The sequence below is a fragment of the Pieris napi genome, chromosome 4, assembly GCF_905475465.1.
Source record: "Pieris napi chromosome 4, ilPieNapi1.2, whole genome shotgun sequence".
Classification (NCBI taxonomy): domain Eukaryota; kingdom Metazoa; phylum Arthropoda; class Insecta; order Lepidoptera; family Pieridae; genus Pieris; species Pieris napi.
This window is the reverse complement of record NC_062237.1, coordinates 6,696,671-6,721,083: the sequence shown is the minus strand read 5'-3', so window position 1 is coordinate 6,721,083 and position 24,413 is coordinate 6,696,671. Positions and strand designations below refer to the sequence as shown.

Below are 24,413 nucleotides of genomic sequence, written 5' to 3'. Positions count from 1 at the left end.
AGTAAAAGTATGATTATACCATTGTCTTTTATTGACATAACTTTTACACATTTAAAGAAAAAACTTTTTAACAAATTATTATAAATTTACAATAATTTAACACGGTCACCGTGACCACGCACGCTGTAAAGCACGCGAAACGTCGGATAAATTTAAAATTATGTTAAATAATTGTAAATTTATAATAATATATAACTTTAATCCGGTTAAAAAGTTTTTTCTTTAAAAGTAAGATTATCTAGAAGTAGATTTATTTTTAGAGTTTCATTAATAACAAGCTATGACCTTTTTTACGTGGGGCAATGAATTCCCACGCCGCGATTGCTTGCGGGGGGGTTCTATGAATTCGCTATTATGCGTAGCTACTAAAATCCCAAGGTGGCACTAGCGTTTGGTGGGATACGGTAACAGCGGAGCCCTGTCCTAACCTAACTAGATAGCCCTGCGGTCCCACTCGTCATTCAGGCGTCTTGCGATGTTATAATATATCTTATAGACTTCTTCAATGACGGTGCAGCACAATAGTCGTTAATTAATATAGTAGTTAAAGAAATGACTGTTTGTGCCGTTTTATTAGAAGTGTAGACTGTTATACTATGATAGCGTTGGTGATTTAGAGTCACACCCTCATCGATAACTGCTCTTATATAGACTTAGTTTTACGTAATATTCATGATCGTTCATTAATATCTCTTCTCTATATATATAAAATTCTCGTGTCACAATGTTCGTTCCCATACTTCTCCGAAATGGCTCGACCGATTCTTATGATTGTTTTTGCATATTCAGTACGTCTGAGAATCTGCTACTTTTTATCTTTCAACCCCCTAAGTGATAAGGGGTGACCCCAAAACAATTATTTTTTAATAACTAAATTTTTTGTTTTTATTTTTTATGATAGAACATACCAAAAAAAAAACCCAAATTTTCATCTACCCTCTACTATCAACCCTTAATTTTTATTTCTTAGTTAAGAAATTATTTAAACTTGAACTCTGAGGTTTATGTGGAGAAAAATTACAGAAAAGTCTAAAACCCTTTTCATTCAAACATACTGGGGTAGCATAGCAAAATGTTCCATGTTGGTATGTACTAAAAAGATAGGCTACGCATTAAGGAGAAACGAAATTCGCGGGGGTAGCTAGTGATTCTATATAAAAAACATGGCTTACATTATTTTATAACAAAGTCTTAATTAATTTTAAAATTCCTTCTCCATATGCGACAAGACACACAAAATTGTTCCATGTGCCTCGTACGAATTCGAATTACCTGCATAATTCACCAATGTTTCGGGTTTTATCTAACTATGACACTAATTATGAAGATATTGATATTTTCCACCTCACCAAAGAACGTGTGAGAAAATATTTGAAGGGGCGGGAAGACTCGAATTTTGTTTAGGTTGTATTTAGTATTATTTATTGTTTTAAATATTAAATTTCAGTTTTCTGTATATAGTTTTGTCTATTGATGCGCTTATTTGTTTCATTTTTCGTATAAAATATTGTTTATCTATGTAATATGTTTTGGCTTTCTGTACTGTCTAAGTATTTGTTTTGTAATATTATGTATGTTAGCTGTAAGATTACTTATAATTAAATAAATAAATAAAGTCTTTTGCAACTATACGATACAAAGACGCCTTTGTCTCAATATAACCTACCTAATGTAAATGTAACCCAGCTCAAAACAGATTACAAACCAAGTTGAAATGTGTGCAAATAAATAGTCATTCAAAATAATTAAATTAGAGCAAGCCGCAAAACAATTTCCGTTGCCGTCACGAGCTTCCTCTCATTTAATTAAAATATTCATTTTTGAAATAATGACAATTCAAGAGACAAAGTGATTAATCTTTTACCGTGATTCCTGGTTTGTTGACCTTCATTTGTTTCATTGCAAATTGGGTTTGGTTTTAATTACATAAGGCTCAGCTACAACATTATATTGATTTACATTTATATATACCGTCTATTGTATAATAATGAGTGTCACCTGTAAGCTCCGATAGATTGTTTGTATCTTACTACTGATTCACAATCGGATAGACAAGTACGCGAGTTAATTGCAGTTAAATTTATACTTAGAAGGAAAGAAACAAAAATAATGATTTCTTAAATTAATACAAATCTTATTTATCGGCAAATAATAGATACATCTAGACTCTAGAGCATTATAGCTTGTTTTAGTATATATATAGCTACTTATAATGTACTTCTAGCTAGCATTACGAAACCATTATACTACGTATATATGTACGTATAATGTTACTGTTATTGTTTAGTCAGGGAGAAAAAAAACTTTAGCGACTGAATTACCTAATTTTACCCTACTCTGACTTTGGGAAATATACATCGAAAATATTGTTAAATGAATGTAGAATTTACCTAGTGTTTTGTACATTAGCTATAGTATATACTATACGTGTGTATACTATACGTGTGTATACTATACGTGATACGTGTATATACACGATCCGAATTATTCTCTTTCGCTAGTATTAAACTCATATATGTATTTCAAACGCAATGGATGACAAATAATGGTTGAAATTCAATACTTAAAATAGCAGAAATATATTTTTATTTCCATATAAGTAACTTACCCCATTATATATGTATAATACTATATAGCGTACCAATTTCCGAGGGTTGATGCCGCTAACCTTTACTTAGTTTTACCTGTGAGGTATGTTTGAGGTCGGGTTGATTCAATTTACCAAACGTCTTTAGAGGCCTGTATTGTCCACGGAAAGTATTATTGATTTTTCTCGATGAACTCAATTTTATTCGGATTTAGAGTTTGGTAAGGTATTGTCACCATAGGCATTTAGTGTGGGTTTATAGATGGCTTAAGCGAAATGCACAGTTTTAAGAAAAATCCATATATACTAATATTATCAATATATCAGTTCATTTTATTTTCAATTTATCTTTCTAGCAACAACTTCATAAAATGAATATGTGTACAAAGTTATAAACGAGAAAAAAATCATAGGCCAAAATCTGATATTTTCCCGATAATAGGAAGAAAAATCTACGAAGTTTTATGTTTAAATTTTAGAATTTCATAATTAAGTTGGAGGATCAGAACATATTAGGAATTTAATAATAATTTTCTAACAAGTAAGTCAATACTAAGACTAGCTAATAATAATACATATGTTAATGATGTTTTACATATAGTATTTTCTATTATAGGTTTCGTTCTTTTCAACATCTCCGGAGCTTTCCAACAAAGCGCGCTTCGAATACTTCACCAGAACCATACCATCAGATTTACATCAGGTAAATATTACTGTAATGTATGTTAGTTGTATTATTTATGAGTAAAAATGTTCTTTTTACGCACTGGGCCAGATGAAGCAATCCCAACAGCACCCTGAAGAGGTTACTACGTATATATTGAACGCGCAACACTTACAAATATAGACATTTTTCAATATAACACACTTTAAACTTACTTTAAAGTTAACAATTAAATATTTTACAGACTCAAGACTTGTGGCCACCCGTGCTCAAATTATTTATCTTTAGAATTTACGTATAAATAGATACGTAAGAATAAACTGTTTTTAACAGTCATGATACCTGAAGACATCCTTTGGAAAATATTCAAACGTTTCGTCATGATCGTAGAACATAGTCAGATTTGAAAAAAATCCACTTTTTATCATATTTGGATACTACTCATACATTGACAAAAAATCCATGTGTTTTAAATTTCAAATTAATCAGTCGGTAAAGTGACGGATTCGATAGAAACATGACGTGATTTTTCTAGAAAACTGTGTAATTTAATGTTATTATTTTTATTTTGTTTCAAAACAAACCCTTTTGTTTGCATGTATGCCATTTTTCATAACGGAATATGAATTAAAATAGTTATGACAAAAACTAACATGATTATATAATTTTTGAAATGGCTGCCCTGTAAAGTTTACTATTTTTCAGTCACTATTCTACGTCTATGACGGTTTCATCTGAGTTTTTATTATGCATAGCAGCTCAGTCGTGCCAAGTTACAAACGCTTTATCAAATATACTACTAGCGGCTAAGCTGATAATTTTTGGTTCTTTTAGTAGCCTTTTTGTTCTTAATTCCAGTCTATTTTAATTTATATAATATAAATTTATCTAAATAAGAATAAATGTTGTTATAGAGTTACCCTAAAGATAGTTCGAAATAATAATAAAATGTTTAAACAATTCTCTAGCGATGTAATCACGGCAAAAATCTTTTGTTGACATTTCTACTCTTACCTATATGCCCACAGAAAATCAATTTCACGTGATGCAGGTCACGTAAAATCCTCTAAAAGACACTTAAAATGTTTTTTGGTACTTGAGAACTTTTTGGCAAATGCACAAAGGCTTAATCTAAGAGTTTGTACATGTAATGTGGACATTCTATTTCCGCGCAATGGCTTAGAACCATTTTCAAAGAATTTTTTTTTATTTATTTACTTTTAATTTACGATTATGTGTTATTTCTCTGGTGCTTTTAATTTTAAGTAATTGAATGTGTACTGTGATGTAGCTTAATGCTTAATGGTTATTATTTTTAAGGCAATTTTTGCCATTGCTATATAGAAACTACCCCCTGAGGTATTTCCGAACTAATTCAACTTCGGGTTCATTAAGAAAAGAGTGTTCCAATTCTTAAAAGGGTGGCAACTTGCAAGCCTTCCGGCAATGTAAATGTACACTTTCGGGGGCGATATCACTTAACATCCTCCTGTTCGATTGCCCCTGTTATATAAAAAAGGTTCAAACCCTTAGTGGGCTCTGTACCCTTTGGGTTTCTGTACCCTTAGTTAATGTATAATAAATCGAGAGCCGTACTCACGTGCATTTAGGCCTACAACGCACTAGCGGCTGGCCGTGATGCGGTGTGCCACTGCGGTAGGCCGCAGTATATACGGTCTGCCGTAGCGGCATGCCGTATTCCGGCTAACCGTCCCTATTGCGGTCGTATTGCGGTCTGCCGCAATCGTCACTCGTCAGTGCTTCTTGAAATATTGCGCATGGTGGACGTTGAAGAAGTTGCGGCAGTTATTTATTTATATAATCGTAGAAAATATCGTCAAAAAATCTCCGCATAGTGTCTAGCGCAAGGAACAAGCGATGACTGAGGCGGGTAGGACGTGGTATTTGCGGCTAACCGCATCGAGTGCGTGGAGGGACGCGGCGCGCCGCATTATTCAACCGGTGCGGCTCGCCGCAGCTCCAGATCAACCGGAGCGGTTGACGGTTGACCGCAAGTCAGTGCGTTGTTATCGTGCGGTTTCATGTAATAATCGATGTGCGGCCCGCCGCAGCGGCACACCGCATTGCGGCCAGCCGCTAGTGCGTTGTAGGTCTAATTAGACTTAGCTTTTTTTTACAATAGATTCAAAGATTCAATTCAGACGTTAATAATGGTTTTTCGCACACAATGTTTCCTTAAGTCAGTCGTAACTTATCGCGTATAGCTGAGATGTATCATATAACTATTATCTACTATAAGAGATAATGAGCAACTCTTAATTCGATTATAAAATCATTGTTAATGATTCAAAAGTCTCTGCCACGACTCGATTAAATCCCGACTAAATTCGGTGTTTGCAACATTTGTATCACGCAAACATTTACAATGAGTGATTATAAACATTCGAGTGACATAGTACAATGACGCGACACAAATTAAATTGGATTGTTGGAATAGAATTAATAAGTAGCAAGTTAGTGTGACGATTGCGGAGCGAAAGTTGGCAACTACGACCGTGTAACGCGCTTAAATTCAATACTCAAATTATTTCGAGTGGAACTTTCGGCTTTCAATAATTAGAGTTATTTGTTTGTAGTTTTTATTATATTAAAAAAAAACGTATGGCACTCTGGGACTGCCACGGTAAAGCTATTGCATAGCATTTTTTATCAACTTATGCAATTATTTATTAATTTTTTATTTGTGCAGTATTTTTTTTTTCTTTGATATTAATTCCATAATCTACCACTCTACCAGACTCAGACTAACACGCCTATATAGTCTGTCTCAATCTTACGCGTACCGGCTGCACCCGATGTGAGACGTCACGTTACTTCATCCTGTGTTAGGTTATTTTCGTTACGGAATTTCTGGATTCGGTCTCTACGCTCAAGTCCCGCGATGGAAGTTATGCAATAGCTTAAAATTTAATATTTATAACAATACATGGTAGTTATAAACAGTAGTATCTTGAGTGCAATGGGTGGCAAGTTTAAGTTTCGCTGCCATTTTAAAAAGTTCCTTTAATTCTTTTATTCTTCCTACCATATATATATATATTTCCAAACACAAACGTCGTATAATATGTTGATTGTTTTATTTTATAAAACTGGTACATAATTATAGTCCAAAAAAAATCATTCCTTTTTACTATTGTATTGTAGAAGGAATTAGAACTATCTCAGATCTAGGGATTACTATGATTAGACTTAGTTACTAATAGCTAGACCCTTTGGGATAGAGGGACGCAATAATTATGTATACTCTGATCAATCATACCGACTCCCAAGGGAACGAAAGATCGATGAGTATAATAAAAGTATTCTTGTTCAGATCTATTCGATGCTGAACAAGTATACTTTTCTGAGATTCTTCGACATACAAACAACGCTTTGCGCTTTAATAAGGCCTTAGGGTATACATTTTAAACTATATATTATTAGTTGCAGATAATATTATATATAATAATTCTCTGGGTGTTTAAATATGTATTTATATCTCTATCTATAATATGTATGTATATCCGTTGCCTAGTACCCATAACACAAGCTTCACCAGCTTAGCATGGGACTAGGTCAACTGGTGTGAATTGTCTTAAAAAAAAATTTGTTACTGAACCGATTTCAGAAACTTCTTCACCATTAGAATACTGTCATCACTAAGTAACAAATTATAATACGTCATATTAAGTACCTTTACAACTTGAAACTTACATTAAACATGTGCCACTACGATAATTTAATGCGAAGAGAAACTGCCGAACCTATGAAAAAGGTGAAAGGTGTATGCCAAACTAGAAAATATATATAATTATATTCACAGTCGAGTAGCCTTCCGGAAAATGTGTATGTGAACTTCAAATATACCTGTAGTTAAGAATAGCTTTTCAAATTCTTTTTCATTGCAGGTCCGAGCGATGGTGGAAATTGTGAAAAAGCTTGGATGGAGCTACGTTTCAATCATTTACGAGGAATCCAGCTATGGAATAAAGGTATTGCTGAGCTATTGCTGAGCGATCATTCAATATTGAAATAGCTGACATATGAAATGCCTTACAAAAATTGAGTAAAGAAAATATTCGAAAAGCTATGTGGATTTTAAAAAACTCTGTAAATACTTGGTATAATTTTTGAAAAACAAAAATCAATGGCGCTACAACCTTTGTAGGTCTGGGCCTCAGATGTCTGTATCTGTTTCATGATAATTTGTTAATCTAATAGGCAAGTAGGTGATCAGACTCCTGTGCCTGACGCAAGCCCTCGACTTTTTGGGTCTAAGGCAACCCGGTTTCCTCACGATGTTTTCCTTCATCGTTCGAGCGAATGTTAATTGCGCACATAGACAGAAAGTCCATTGGTGCACAGCCGGGGATCGAACCTATGACCTCAGGGATGAGAGTCGCACACTGAAGCCATTAGGCCAACACTGCTCTTATATTATTTGAAACTAGCGTTAAAAATTGGTGTGTCATCGATTATCTTATAACAAAGCCAATTAATATCTTGAATTATCTTAGAATGGAGATCAAAGTTCAAAAGCTCTTGCCACGTTAAGTAGCTAGACTACTTCAGTTAGAATTTTTATCTAAGCTTGGATGTTTAACTTTGAAACAGTGGAAAGTAAGTAACTTTACTACTTAATACTTGAAGTGAGGTAGAATATTAACTCTTTGAGTGTTAAATAATTAATTTATTAGTTTTTATATAGCATTTAATTTGTTTTTAGATCAATATTGTCCTAGTGGCTTGAGCGTGCGACATTCATCTCTGAGGTCGTAGGTTCAATCCCCGGCTGTGCACCAATAGATTGCATTCTATGTGCGCATTTAGCACTCGCTTTTACAGTGAAGGAAAATATCATGAGGAAACTAGAACAACAAACTCAACATCAACTTAAATTCGCTTTTAGTTATCGAAAATTTATTTATATGTGTGGCATAGGCGTCCTCAACGCATGTACCTACTAAACAATAGTCCACTACGAACATTTAAACACGTATTTAACAATCCTAGTTTTTCTCTATGCCACGACTTTGTTTCTAAACGTTTAATAAAAGATAACCAATATTAAGATTACTATTCTTAAAACACGGCGTGTGATATCGTATATCCAGTATGGCTCGCTCATGTGGTTACTTTGATATATTGTTACTCACTTCAAACTATTTGTATCTGCACTGTACACTCAAAGCAATTTCAGTACCTCGAGAGCCTTAGAATAAGCAAACCTGTAGGCATAGCATCACCAATTAATTAAATTTAAATTCATTTACAGATTCTTAGACCAGTGCAGATAGCCTTTAAAATAAATAAAAATTGAAATAAATAAAAGTAGGATGAAACCTATTGGAAAGGGAGGATAATATTATAAAAATTTAAGGAAAAATAATTTACGGGCGATCTGAGGTCGGGAAGGGGTAGGGGGGGAGTTTTAAGGGTAAAAAACGGTTTATCTCGATTTCCGGCAAAACTAAAAGTCCTAGGGTCCTAAACAAAGTTGTAGGTCATAAAAAGATCTACAACTTTTGTATTTGCAATTTTTTTACATAACCTCAAAATTTAGGTGAAAAATTCAAAAAACCAAGTTCTTGGTTTTTTATTTATATCTTTTTCAAAAAAAATTTTTTTTCTACGAAATTGGGTGAAAACTTACCTTATTATGTCCCAAATATACTGTAATTTATTTGATTAAAAATATTTATTTTTTCGCCTCATTTTAACATAATATCAAAAAAGCACCCTAATTTTCAATCGAAAATTCTGACGTCAAAATTTCAGCTTTTTTCAAAAATTTTGGGGGCTTTCAGTTTGCTGAAATCTCTACTTTCCTTTGGTAAAAAAATATATATATATTACCATAGTAAATCTTCTCAGAAAATGCAAAAAATCGTATGCAGTAACGCCGTCATCCCCTTCCCTACTTCTCTATGAATCTTCTTTAAATTATAATTAGATGCCTATTTATTACTATTTTAAGATAACTTATATATACCTGAATGACCTAAAAAAAAATTTTTGCCTTTAGATGGGCTAAAATTTTGGTATTTCATAGAGATGTAAGGAAGGGGATGACGGGTCTGGGCGTTACTGCATACGATTTTTTGCATTTTCTGAGAAGATTTGCTATTGTAATATATATATTTTTTTTACCATAGGAAAGTAGAGATTTCAACGAACTGAAAGCCCCCAAACTTTTTGAAAAAAGCTGAAATTTTGACGTCAGAATTTTCGATTGAAAATTAGGGTGCTTTTTTGATATTGTGTTAAAATGAGGCGAAAAAATAAATATTTTTAATCAAATAAATTACAGTATATTTGGGATATATTAAGGTAAGTTTTCACCAAATTTCGTAGAAAAAAAATTTTTTTTGAAAAAGATATAAATAAAAAATCAAAAACTTGGTTTTTTGAATTTTTCACCTAAATTTTGAGGTTATGTGAAAAAATTGCAAATACAAAAGTTGTCGATCTTTTTATGACCTACAACTTTGCCATTTAACTTTTTTCCATAGGACTTGTAGTTTTGCCGGAAATCAAGATAAAAAAATTTTCACCCTTAAAAACCCACCCCCTCCCACTTCCCGAACTCGGATCGACCGTAATTTATTTTTCCTTTCATTTTGATCATATTCCCCTGCTTTTCTAATGGTTTTCATCCTACTGTAATTTTTTTTTGTTTCAAAAATTATCGACCCTGGTCTACTATATGATAGTTTATTTCGTGGTCAATATAAAAAAAATATAACATTTATTTCGTTCTAAGCTATTTAATATTTAAATCTGTTGTTTTTATAATTTAAAATATACTCTGCGGTTAAAGGGCAATATCGTTTGAACCTGATTTAATATTTAACCAAAGCGATGTCATACAATCGATGAATTGCAAACCTACTGATTCCAAGCCAATTGCTGGCCGGCTTAGTAAAGCAATTGAATTTAACCACAGTAGATAGACAATGTATGTTGCTAAAACGTTATATGAAACGAGCCTGTCCAATGAGTTACTTTAGAATATAATATACATAGCTCGTGCCACTTATAACTTGTGTTATGAATTACGTTAGTTCTGCCTTGCTATTCTGTAACTCACTTTTCGAACTCTCAACGATTTGGCATTCTGATAAGCAATTAACTACAAGCTCCCTCCTTATCAGAATGACAAATCGTAAAATGACTGCTTTACGACTGATTTCAACGCGACCGCCGCTGTGTGAGTTACAGAATCGCAAGGCAGCTTCGCGGCTTGCAAATGTATCTTATAATTAAATACTCTCTCTACCTTACCAATTAGTAACCTTCGATTATTTAGTGCATATATAGTTCAAGTAAAATTACCGTCACCAAGCTTTAACTTTATTTTTATCTTTAAAAAAATATTCGAGTCTGAATACAATAAAATAAAACTAAAATGCTATTAAGAACACAAAAATTGGTTGAGTAAGAGTTTAGAGTATAATTTAAACTTTCGTAAATTTATAACAAAAAGTTTAATTTGTTCCTTTGACAATCTGGCCCATGATGCTCGATCGATTTGTGTAGCTTAGATAGCTTAATTTCAATCTAAGCTACACTAACGACTTCTCCCTACAAGTTCCTTCGTAATTGAATTGCCACGTACAACTTCTGAACCATTGTCTTGAACTAGCTATTTCGTAATCTGATTGTTAACTTGTATGTCTACCAAATTTAATAACCACAATGGTTAACTTGACTGTATCGGGTTCTTGAATCATTTCCGGGATCTATCTAGTTTAATATTTTGGACGGCAAGTTCGTCTATGTTCAATAGAAATACGTTCATTCATGTTTTTTTTATATAATACTAGCTGACCCGGCAAACGTTTGTTTTGCCATGTACATTATTTCTAGGATTTTTTTTTAGTAAGTAAAAATGTGAAAAAAATGAAAATTAGGGGAATTCATTTTGTATGTATTTCTGTATGCCGTATCATAAAAAAAATATAAACAAAAAGTTTTATCTAAAAAATAAAAATAAAAAATTTGGGGTGGACCGGACCACCCTTAACATTTCACAAATCTGCCCGGCAAATGGCGCTTTGTTTAATTGCCTAATGGCTTGAAATATCATGCAGGACAACGTCTGTCGAGTCCCACTAGTAAGTAAAAGTAGACCTAATCAGTAAAAGCAGTTGTTATACAATTCATTATATTGACAATGGAAATAATATTGAAAATCAAAACTTTCTTTAATTTCTTACCCAAATATTTTTTTTTTAATTAATGTTTCTCACGATTTGGAGGTGATACCAACAGCCATACCATACCAACAGTGATAGCAACATAAGATGGAAAATCCTTCACTGCAAATCATATACACGACAAGTATAACTCGACGCTTAACCACTATAGACTATCACTACTTTAAGTACCATTTTATCATTCCTTTTTAAGAACTATCACTACACGATTTTAAACTCTAATAATACAATATTATATACAATAAATAAACATATTTCATGGATTTAATTGACGTAATATACTATAAAGGTTGTCCGGGAAGGTGGTATGTCTAAACCTGTTTGAACCTGTTACCACATCGGCAGAAAATTAAGCATTTTCCGAAAGACCGGAATACCTTAGCTGTGATCTTAGTTTAAGGCTCACTTGACAAGGGTTAACCTTTACGCATTTTGTGCTTATTAGGCAAGTTCATAGAAAAAGGTTTCGAGTTTACCGTTTCAAAAAGATTCATGGTCTGTTTGTGAATGTTGCTGATACCGCTACGCTTCTTTTCGGTTGACCATAAAAGATAAATAGCGCAGCTCATGGTCACCCGCTAGTCAATAGATGCGCCTTTAATGTATAGTTAGTAAATGGCTAAAAACCCCATAATGAAATCTGAAAACAGTTGCTAATTTTAAAACTCTTTCTAAACACTATTTTAATACGCCCAATGCTTAAAAAGCAGTGCAGTGGCTTCAGCGTGCGACTCTCATCCCTTACAGTCTGTAAGTGTGTGTAGTCTGTCTTCTTTATATGTGTGCATTTATCATTCGTTCGAACGGTGAAGGAAAACATCGTGAGGAAACCGGCTTGCTTGGCCGGCTTTTTGGGTGTAAGCCAAAAATTCGACGGCGTGTGTTAAGCACAGAATACCGAACACCTGCTTGCCTTTAGACTGACAAATGATCATGAAACAGATTTAGATATCTATCTAATCAGACCTAAAAACTACTAACTGATTTATTGTCACGCTTATTTCAATGTATAATCTTTTAAAATATACATTATTTCCTTTTTAAATGATACTTTTTTCAATATAAACATCTGAATTACTCATTGATGTAAATGGTGAGCTAATGTATAAATATTATACTATTAAATCACGGGCAATCAGTTGAATGGCTTTAAATACATGCATACAAGCAACACTCACTAAATTGAAAACTGGTGTATTTACTAAAATGTATTTAACATTTACAATGTTCGCTATAAATGTAATGTTGAATACTTACGTGCGAATACAATTTAATTTTAAATTAGCAATGGAAGTATGTATAACGTAGCTTCTACGAATACTTTTAAGTGTGTGCACTCACCAAACAACTTCAAAAGAAATCCTTAAGCAATACATAGGTATCTAAATACTGCCCTGCGATTCTGTAACTCACTTTTCGAACTCACACAGCGGTTTTCGCATCAGCGGTCGCTCTCAAATCAGTCGTGAAGCAGTCATTTTATTATTTGGCATTCTGATAAACAATAAACTACAACCTTTTAAGTTGATATGTAATCTCATGTAAGCAATTATTGTAATCTTATTTGATATTGAATATCTGTAAACCTATTTTACATTTTTATTAATAAGTATTTGGAAAGACGGCTGACCCCGGATGCAAAAGTGTGGTTGTTACTTGTCCCACGATTTTTCAAAAATATAGTGAATATATGAGTTTTACGTTCATGCCAATCCGTTCGTACCAATTGTAGTACAGACCTACGTATATCCATAAAACCAGTTGTTACTTTAGCATTGCATATCGTTAAATTGTAATTGTTCAGTGATTTCATCTAGGTTTCATTATGTAGCTAGTCAATTTCCATACTAGAATCTTTTAAATCTTTAAAAAATTTTTATGCATTTCCTTAAGACACAATACCAGAGAGTTTGAGTGTGCATTGCCTTGGTACGTACCAATACACATGAAAAAGGCGCTCTGTTCTTAATTCTTGTTTAACCCTAGACCCTTTTTTATTTAGCCTTAAATTTCAAAGCCTTGTTCTTAATTGCTACAACGTTGAACTGTACTAAAATCGTGCGCGGTTTTACTTTGGTAATTAAATGTACATTTGTATTACCACACGTTTTCACATCTGCCTCGGAAATTGCTAACGACGCAAGAAAATTAATATTGCTGGGGAAATGTAAGAAAATGATATAATATTTGTGGGAAACTATAGAATTGTCTAACGAACTGTGTACGCCCCATTTACGAATATAATTGCTATTTATTCAAGTAATTTAATTAATTTCAGTCACTACTCATTTATGTAAAACCACACAACTTTTTCTTTTGTCTTAATCTATTCAGGCAATAATGTTTGTTAGTTGAAAATCGTCATTAATCAAGTGCATTCATAATTGAAAGCTATTAACGAATTTAAGAAACAGTTGTATATATTAAAGTATTGAAGGGTTATAATAGTATTTAATTCTTGAAAATTCTAGTGTAAACCACACATATTTGCTTCAATTTAAAAAAATGGAACCTTTTTTTAAAGCTCTTAAAATGTAAAAATATTTAATTATATTTTCTATTACGATTGTTCTAATTTATCAACTCAAATCGCCAACACCTTTAAGGTATATACGGAGGTATATAGGTATAAATAAAAAGAACTCGTTTAATATAAAGACTCAATTCTTGTGTCAACATTATACATAAACCTTATACATAAGTAAACTTGAATAGGAGGTTTTTTTTTTTTTTTTTTTTTTATAGAACGGGGGGCAAACGGGCAGGAGGCTCACCTGATGTTAAGTGATACCGCCGCCCATGGACACTCTCAATGCCAGAGGGCTCGCGAGTGCGTTGCCGGCCTTTTAAGAATAGGTACGCTCTTTTCTTGAAGGACCCTAAGTCGAATTGGTTCGGAAATACTTCAGTGGGCAGCTGGTTCCACATAGTGGTTGTGCGCGGCAAAAACTGCCTTGAAAAACGCTCAGTTGTGGAACGGCGGACGTCGAGGTGATACGGGTGGAATTTCGTATTCTGTCTCGACGTCCGATGATGAAATTCAGCTGCAGGTATTAATCCGAACAACTCCTCTGAACACTCTCCATGGTAAATGCGGTAGAAGATGCAGAGTGACCCCACATCTCTACGCAACGCCAAAGGATCAAGCCGCTCGGAGAGGGATTGGTCGTCGACGATTCGAACCGCTCTGCGTTGTATACGGTCAAGTGGAAGGAGCTGGTACTGGGGAGCCCCCGCCCAGAGGTGAGAGCAGTACTCCATGTGGGGCCGAATTTGCGCTTTATATAGTTGCATGCGGTGGCCCGGAGTGAAGTACCGCCTCGCCTTGCTGAGCACACCAAGCTTTTTGGAGGCTAATTTAGAGGTAGTAACAACATAAAATATAAGTTTCCAGGCACATTCTAAGAGCAAGGTAAAAATTTGTCTCAAAACTTTCCGCGTAGAAGTTATTACTGCCATTACTTGAATGGAATAGTTTCAGCGAATTCGGACTGCTGGCACTTTTGGATGCAGTATGTGTCCTTGGGGAACTTTTGTCCGGCAACTCCAAGCGGAGACTGTTCAGGGAATTGTATTTTATCAACACAGTAATATCTTATGGACAGCATTGACTTTTTAAGGAAACTTTCGACATTTTACTAGTGTTATAGTACGGGAGGTAGCAACGTTTTCGAGAAAGAATTATTATTATTATTATATGAACAGTGACAAGTAATTTACTTTTGTAATGGTTCTCTGTCTCATTCTCGACTTATTCTGCAATTGTCTCTCTCGAACTACTAGCATTATACTGCAATACTTTTCATGACTTTTTCATTTTAATTCAAGGCTTAACAATCGAATTAATGTCTGGCAAATTAATTTTTAGGTTTTCTTATATTTAAATAACATAATATTAAAATTACAGACATTATAAAATACTTTGAAATTTTTATAAAAAGAAAACTTAAAATCACGTCTGGCACATAGCGTTGTCAAAAATGTCTGGCAATAAAAAAAAGTATGTCAGGTAGAAGTCTACCTGACATACTTTTTAATTTTTCGTTTTGAAATAAGTCTTATTTAAAAATTAAAAATTACGCTTCTTAAAATGCTTTTAAAATCCAGGATTATTACCTGGACAGGTAGGATGCGCACTAATGAACCCAACCGCTACCGCCAGCCAGATAGCCCAGACTCTAACCGAAAGTGCAAGAAGGAAGACATATAACAAAATCAGCTGACCTAAAATTCTTTCTTTTCAAACGTTGCTAGCTCCCGTACTATTACAAGGTTTACTCAATGTTTTAGATAAAAGGCAAAAAATTGTGTAGGTACGTAAGCCTATGAGTACTTGGAGTTTTCGAAAGCCTAAAAAAAATGTCAGCTAAATTTATTGGCACTTTTAAACTCAACTTCAGAGGGCTTAACCAATCAAATCGATCCTTCATTCAATTCAATTGTCACTTATACTCAGTGAGCACTTGATAATATCCCACGTCCAACAGAATGTTGTTGACATAGCATTGTGCGTATTTCATTTCGGCTGTGAATTGTATTACCAAAATTGATGTGAACATCTTATACTGTATATTATTTATTAATTACTGCGCTTGTCACATTATAGCATATATATGTCGCAGCCAATTAACTTAATTAGCCGTTCATTTAACAGCCTAGCCGTTTAACTAGCGGCCTGAAAGATATTCAGCCGAAACGTTTGATACAACATTTAAAGGTGGGAACTGACCAAAGTTACGAGGTGTAATGTAGCATTCGCATCGAGCGTATTACGCATCGAGCATGTTAAGGTGGGAACTGACCAACGTTACGAGGTGTAATGTAACATGTAATGTAATGTTACACAGCGAGCATTCGTGCAGTCAGTACGTCGTGTTACGTCGTGTTTCCCCGTAACACGACGTACTGACTGCACGAATGTTCGCTGTGTAACATTACATTACATGTTACATTACATGTTACATTACACCTCGTAACGTTGGTCAGTTCCCACCTTTACGCTGTGTTTTTAAATCAGCGTAACATGTTCGTAAAAACTCTGTGCTCCGCTTTCGCCGCCAGTGTTCACGAGATGGCCGACAGTGAGGACGTGTTGATATCTTTCATACTATTTAATTATTGTTTCATTCAAATTAAGAAGAAGAAAACATGTTACTGGACATAATACTTATTTTAAAACACAAAGGCGTATGAGGTGGTTTGTTATTGATTGCAATATTAAAAACCAAATGATTACTGGACAGTATTAAAACTTTGTACGCAGGTCTCGATTTTGAAGAACTGTTGAATTTAATTGGACCAAAAGTACTTAAAAAAGACACAATTTATAGAAAATCATAATCATGATCACTCGCGACGTGCGACCCGTAATTACTGAACCGCGTAACAGTCAAAGGATTCGCCAAAAAACCGACGGCCGCTCGTTGCACTCAAAGCGAGCAACGAGCGGCTCGTTGCTCGTTGGTTTCCCCGTAACACGACGTACTGACTGCACGAATGCTCGCTGTGTAACATTACATTACATGTTACATTACACCTCGTAACGTTGGTCAGTTCCCACCTTAATAAACTGGCTGGCTAATGCTTAGGCCATTCGTACGATAGTCATTATTTGGCAGAAATAAAAAAGATAAACATATTATGACATAAAAATATTTCTTTTAAAATTTAATTGCTTAAGTCAAATTCACATTATTATTGTCACTACCAAAGTTGTGGTTTGCCTACGCCATATTGACAGTTTGAAGAGTTTCCTTTCAAGTTTGAGAGTGGCAGAAATTGGAATTAAATTTAAATAAACAGTCAACAGGCTAGGCAAGTAATTAAACGTCATCAATTCAAGTCATTTGCCTAGCTGTTTGATCAACTGACTGAACATCTTTCAGGCCACTGATTAAACGGCTAGGCTGTTATTTGAACGGCTAATTAAGTTAGTTGGCTGCGACATATATATATTGTCATACATTATACCATATAGAGTTTATAGATCTTTCTTCTGAATAAGTCTATTGATGAAAACAACTTAGTGCCCGTTGTATTATATTGGTAATTGACATGCTACAACTCAGCGACTTTATTGAATACTAAACAGAATAGTACATATTGTTAATTTCACATAAAGAGGTGGTATAGTTTCCTTTTTACGCCTTATGCACTCCTGCATGTTAATACCGCTGGCAATTCAGAGTATTTTGGCTCCACTCACATTGTACGTTCATAAAAACTGACAATACAAACCATATTTCCTACCCTGGCAAAGTACATTGTCACAATTAAATAAAGTAATGGACTGAAACGCTTTTCATGAAACGTTTCTGACAATGAACAGTATGCGTCGTTTCGGTTTAAAATTGTGTTTCCATTAGAGTTAAAACACGAGCTTTAAAGAGCTTAACAATTTTGCAATTCTTACCGTACCCTCCACACCATCGTATAACATGAGCGTGCTATAACATGTCACGTATCAGATATTTTTATAAAAATAGCTCGTCTAACATGGTCCTAGCACGGTCATGGTGATACAGAAAGTGGGCAGACTTACTTTTTAAAAGGAGAATAAACATCAAATAGTAATTCAGTGCTTTGTCATTAAAAAAATAATAATGATAAAACTTATGAATAAGAAGAAACCTAATGATTAGGAAGGGCATAAGAGGATGAAAGTTCCAATATTGATGGAATATTGAAGTCTAATTTTGCCTAGTTAAGAGCGCTTAACTTGGTCTATTGTCTCATTCTTTGTCTCTCAAAGCTAAAGCCTTTTGACAGACTAGTACTTCAACATACATTTCTAGAAAATTCATTGAAAGGAAAATTCCCCAGACTTCCGAGCTACTGCCAACTAATATAGGCGGCTAATACACGTAATAGTTATTTCTGGGGTACCTAAAGCTAAGTTTATTTATTTTTTGCCTGTCACATAACTAGATACTTTTCAATTTGTTTCAGGCTTTTGAGGAGTTAGAGGCTCTTTTAGCGCGTAACGGAATATGCATAGCTGTAAAGGAGAAGCTAGTGAAGGATTCTGGTGTAGCTGATGAGAGCTCCTACGATGACATCGTTCAGAAACTTCTGACTAAGCCCAGAGCACGAGGTGAGAGTCTATGTATCCGATTATAGGCATATAGGCTATAATAATATGGTTTTTTTTTTTAAATAATAATCCAGTGTCGCCCTTTATGGTTCTTGCATCTAATGCATCCGTTTCTACAATCATTTTTATTTTATAGACCAGTAGGTGATCAGTTCCTTCTGTGTCTGATACATGTCATCGATTTTTGGTTTTGATAAATGCAACCAGCATTCTTGCGATTTTGATTGATTTGATTTTGACTTATACCTATATGGGTTTAAGCATATTTAAATAACCTATAGAAGAAATGGAAGGCTGTTGTTTTTTGATCATCAATAAATAATAATAATAGCTGGCACCTTTAGGTAGTTTAAAAATTGCACTATATTTTATTTATTGATTATAGTAATCGCCAGGTTAAATAAGTAGAAATTTATGCAAGGGTTTGAATTTTCCTTAGGTAGTTGTGATCTGAAAGTGAGTATGCTTAAACTGCGGAGTGGCTGTTGACATGCCAGTTGCAAAGTGTAGTTGACCCATAATTACTTGTACCTATGTAGATATGTATTTATACAAGTACCACAACCTTACACATATTGTATACATATAATATCTAGTTACAAATAAAGAAAATTATTTATTTATTTATTTGCTCCACAGTATTCCTACAGCTACTCACTAAACATTATCCAAACAATTACGTTGTACACAAAAGCCAAAAACGGAATACACATTCAAACATAAACAAAGCACAGTTTCACCTATATATACGAAAAAAAAATACAAAGTATATATCGCACCTCCGCTCAAATAACGTCACAACTCCAAAAACTACATTTTTCAGGAAAGACATTTAAAGTTTACCCAACTTAATTTGTTTAGTTTTTGGATCATAATTAAAAAGGGAACTATTTTAGAAGAAAACTTTCTTCACCGAGTTATAATGTTTTTTTAAGCTCTATAAATTCATATTATTAGTAATCTGAAAATCCTGAAAAAAACATTGAAATAATCTGGGTTGTGACACTATATGTACAAAAAATACAAAGTTTTATTATAATTTGTTTATTATAATGACACAAGTATTTTTAACTTGTAATGAAATACAATAATATATTCTTTAATATAACGTGTATTACACACATATTAGACTTTGAAATGCCTTTTTATATAAAGACAATTAAATTTTCAAACTTATAACTGAAAAAAAAACAACTTTCTATCAAAATTAAATAATCTATGTACTTCAAAACGATCAACAGTTTAATTAAAACGAGGGTAGTACACCTCTATAGCATTGAAAAAATAAATCAAATTAAGGAACTTATAATTTACAACGTCTTAACTGAAAAATAAACAATTCACACTCTATCACTATAATATATAAACACTCTATGAAAATTAAATAATCTAGGTATTTCAATACTTATTTAAAATCACAATTTGTAACAGTAAGTCTAAAAATGAACTTCTATCAAAATAAAATACTTTAAGTACTTATAACAATCAGCTGTGCAATAACACGAGAGTAGACAGTGTAATAAAAAATAATTAAACTTATAAACTATTATAAAAGTTGGCATAAAAACTAGGAATGTGGTTGTTAAGAAGTAATGTCATTAAGTCATTCTTTTTCCGTTCCTTAATCTCTATTTTAGCAGCATAAACTTGCTTTAGATCAGGAACTATTATTTTTTTATTTCGAGAAAGTAAATTAGTTTCAGACCATTCAATGTCAGTGTACGACGTTTTGTACTTTAAAATATTTGGTGCGGCTTTGGTAATCATCATCATTTTAACTTCAGAAATCTTTAGCTTATTTAAAGTAGTAATACCTAGATCACTAACTAATCTTTTTAAATTAATAAAATCGGTGTGTGATAGTTCATTAACTCTTAGTGGTTCCCCAGTTTTCTTAGCCTCTTTAATTATTTGTACGTACTGACTTGGCACGTAAATTGGACCAGTTTTCAAGGAACGTTTTATTTGCTTTTCGATTACCGAATGTATGGCATCACCTTCGTTTTGCGTATGTCCGGCTATCAAAAATTTATGAGTAATAGAATTTAAATTACTAAACTTCAATATTGCATACATGTACAATCCAACAATAAACTTATTTTTGTTTTGGCCGCAACAGTTATCCGAATAAAAAACTATATCAGCTAGTTGGTCACCCTCGTAATCATGCAATTCTTTTTCTATATATTTAAGCAAACAGCTACCAATCTCATCTGAACCCCGATTACCCTGACCCTCGTGCCAAAAATAACAATCGGTAATACTGTTATTTACAATAGTGTCTCCATTGTAACTATCGTCTTCAGTCTGTTGCCTTTTTTTCTTTTTTCCCGATTCTTCTGCTTTCAATTTGCTTATCGTAAAGTTCATATTATTTAATTTGCTCTTATAATAAAAAACAGAAACATCACCACGAGGTACCTGTAAAACTGCTTGTAAATCGTATACAGATACAATCAGGTTTTTGTTTTCTTTTAGGGCTATTTTATCTCGCTTTTTTTCTTCCCTGGATAAAACCTTGTCCACTAAATGTTCATCATATTTTTTTTTGAGCAACAGTTTACTTTCGGGAACTGCATTTTCATAAGCTACACATAATTCACATCTGTCTTTTTTTGGCACAAAAAATCCTAAATTAAATTCACCGTTAAAAATACGACTGTACATTACGTAGTTTCCAAAGTTGCGTCCATCTTGTTTACATTCATTCACATAATCTCTATGTAAGTCAGATATAGTCTTTCCTCCATCAATGTATTCTCGTGTTGTTTGTGCTCTTAAATAATGACTTTCAATTTTCGGTATACGTTTTATATGATTTCTTATATCATTTTTTATAGTGTCACCTACAGTATAATGTTTACCGTGTTTCCCTCTTTCATCTTCTTTCAAAAATCCTCCAGTAGATTTCTCTGTTACAGTTCTAATTGTTCTATCATTAATATCCAATGTATTTTTAAACATTGTTTTGCAAACCCTTTTTAATGAACCTTCAACCTCAAAGTAAAATGCATAGTTGATTTTTCGATTTTTCTGTGCTTTGGTAGACCGAAACTTTATCTCTATCTGTTGTATGTGTTTGTGAATGAATAGTCTCTGTTTCTCTAAATCTTTCAAAGCCCAATAAGAATCAAAGATTTGAATTCTTATTTCATCGGTAAGAAAATAGCTGCATTTAAGTCTACAACCTTCTCCACAACTTGGTTTCATTTGTTTCTTAGAAATATTTCGTCCGGACTTCGTTTGATAGGGTAATCCAGAGTTTCGTAAAACTTTTGTTATATTCTGCTTCCATTGTGCCTCTCCACGGCGTCTCTTACGTGTATTGAAATTTCCCTGTACTACGGTCTCGTTTGGTATTGGAGAATGAATACTATTTAAGTTAATTTCTTTGGAAGTTGAAGGCAAGCATTCATTGTTGTCTTGATTTGTTTGTTTATTAAGTGACAATAGTACAGAGGTAGATGTTGGAGAATTTCTATTAGACGAAGGAGTATCAGAAGAGGATGAACTAGATGAAGATGAACTAGATGAGGATGAACTAGACGAAGAGGAATTTGTAGATGAAGTACTAGATGATCGCTGACGAGAAACTACTAAATTCTTGCTACGCTTTTTGGAAGACAATTTATAATCACGATCTTTAACAGAATCGTCTGTTTCTTCACCCGTAGATTCGGGTTCTTGCAAATTACAGTCTTCATTCTCTATTCTATTACATTCTACCTGTAAGTTGGGAATGTGTGTAGTAGGTTCATTTATATGATATGTATTCTCTTTATTTGACGTGTCACAATTTTCTTCTACATCTTTTGGTTGCGTATCTTCCGCCACAATAGACAAGTCATCAGTTACTGTGTTATGATGGTCATTGGGTTCCAGACATAATGACAATATTTTTCTGGATCTGGACATAGTTACAAGTGACACCGCCAAACCGAATAACACCTGAGAACAAGATGAACAACACAATTAGTTAAAAACAATTAAATACCTACCTAAACATTTTTTAAGGTTTTAAACTAAAAAAAAAACAACAATGTGGCCTCAGGGAATTAAAAAAAAACATTATGCGTAAACAGTACCTAAAATAATTTTATACTATCACTATACGATAATTTTAAATTAATAAATCTATCACTTTATTAATAATCATAGTCAAAAACACGAGCATAATTGAAGACAAATCAGTTTTCTTGCTGACACATAGTTTTATTTTCAGTCGTTTTATTTATGAATAAAGTCAAAATTCAACATAATTCAGATTTATTATCTAATAAAACATATTGTGCCATCATCCCGATCACATATACTGTCATACATTAGTACAGGTCAGTATTAGTGATAAACAGACATGTTTAATAATATAATTTCAATCACGTATACCGTCGTAACTCTGCATAGGTCAGTATTAGTGATTAACAAATGTGTAAATTGAATTGTTTCAATCCCGTATACCGTCGTTACTCTGCATAGGTCAGTATTAGTGATAAACAAACATGTTTAATAATATAATTTCAATCACGTATACCGCCATAACTCTGCATAGGTCATTATTAGTGATTAACAAATGTGTAAATTGAATTGTTTCAATCACGTATACTGGCATAACTCGACAAGCATCAGTTTAGTTGCAAAAAAGAAAATAAAATGTTACTTACCTCGTTTACAAAGACTGTCTTGATTCGACACAATTCACTTTTACTGAACAACGCCCGTATGACCACCTCGCGCAAGTCGTAACATGACACTGTTTATGTTCGCCGCGGCACAACTTTCGGTAAACAATAGAACGTCACAAGTGCCATCTAGGGACAAATAATTGAACTACGTCTATGACGATTTATGAGCATGAAGTATGTGTTATTCTGATACGAATGGTACAATTAAAGTCATTTGACATTTTATCGAGTTATGACGTTATTTGAGCGGATGTGCGATATGTATTTATAATAAATTCTAAATTCTAAGTTCTAAGATTCATCGATTATTATAATATATATATAATATAAAGGAAGAATAACAAAGCCATTATTAATAAAAGATACCAGAGTTTTTTAATTTTTTTTTTTTTTAAATTTTAGTTACATTAAATATATCTATTTTCTGGTAATTTGTGTTATAATCTGAAGGTATATGATACATGACTGAGTTACGTAAATAGTTTGTATTAGACCGAGGAATTTTAAATAGTTGAGTTTGCCTTGTATTGTATGAAGAAGGGGTGTGAAATAGTAAAAGCTACAATAAGTCAGGACAGTCAATTAAACCGTTGCAAATAAAGTGTAAAAACATAAGGTCGTATTGTTTACGTCTACATTCTAATGGTAAAAACATCGTTTATTTCCGACAAATCTTCGTTTTTATAGTACTCGCGTAGATTAAACACAATGTACTGTATATGTAGGTACATACCTTCTAACAAAGAAACAAAATCTTAAATGCATAATATTTTTACTCCTTATAATAGCGTACTCTTTGTTACTGGTAAACATCCGTCACTCAAACAACACCCTTGCAAAAAAATGCGAAGGGTGAATAGCTAACTTGCTTCCGTTTCTATGATTTCCTGGTACATACATTATTCTGAGCAAGGGTAAATTCAAGGCTTTTTATATAAAATAAGTGGCTCATGGCTTTTAAAGATTAATACAGAATAACATCCCTCGTATAGGGAAAATAAGTTTTTCATTGTCAGTGGAATCGCAGTAATTGTTATTAGGATGCTTCCTACTATTAAAATTTTCTCGTAACACCTTAATTTGGCTTTACCTTAAGCTAAGCTTAGGTTTCCTAGAAAAGCGGTGCCGTTAACTAACAGCCGTCATTTTACCAGTGTTAATAATGGCC

General features: G+C 33.3%; 2 protein-coding genes across 2 annotated transcripts in view; one reads left to right on the top strand and one right to left on the bottom strand.

The window, feature by feature from the left end:
* LOC125048843 (metabotropic glutamate receptor 2-like) overlaps positions 1-24,413 on the top strand; it is a 150,456-nt gene that overhangs the window by 77,354 nt on the left and 48,689 nt on the right. The window contains exons 5-7 of the mRNA XM_047647762.1: positions 3,204-3,290; positions 7,160-7,243; positions 18,419-18,563. Coding sequence (XP_047503718.1) covers positions 3,204-3,290; positions 7,160-7,243; positions 18,419-18,563 — 316 coding nt within the window. The remainder of the gene's footprint in view (positions 1-3,203; positions 3,291-7,159; positions 7,244-18,418; positions 18,564-24,413) is intronic.
* LOC125048844 lies at positions 19,328-23,514 on the bottom strand. The gene is made up of 2 exons (XM_047647763.1): positions 23,225-23,514; positions 19,328-22,511 (listed from the first exon to the last, which is right to left on the bottom strand). Exon 2 carries the CDS (start codon positions 22,476-22,478, stop codon positions 20,100-20,102), a length of 2,379 nt encoding a protein of 792 aa, XP_047503719.1. The 5' UTR covers positions 22,479-22,511; positions 23,225-23,514; the 3' UTR covers positions 19,328-20,099.

Bases quoted from the DNA above. Each gene is read 5' to 3' on its own strand.
- LOC125048844 (XM_047647763.1), bottom strand. From the start codon at position 22,478: ATGTCCAGATCCAGAAAAATATTGTCATTATGTCTGGAACCCAATGAC.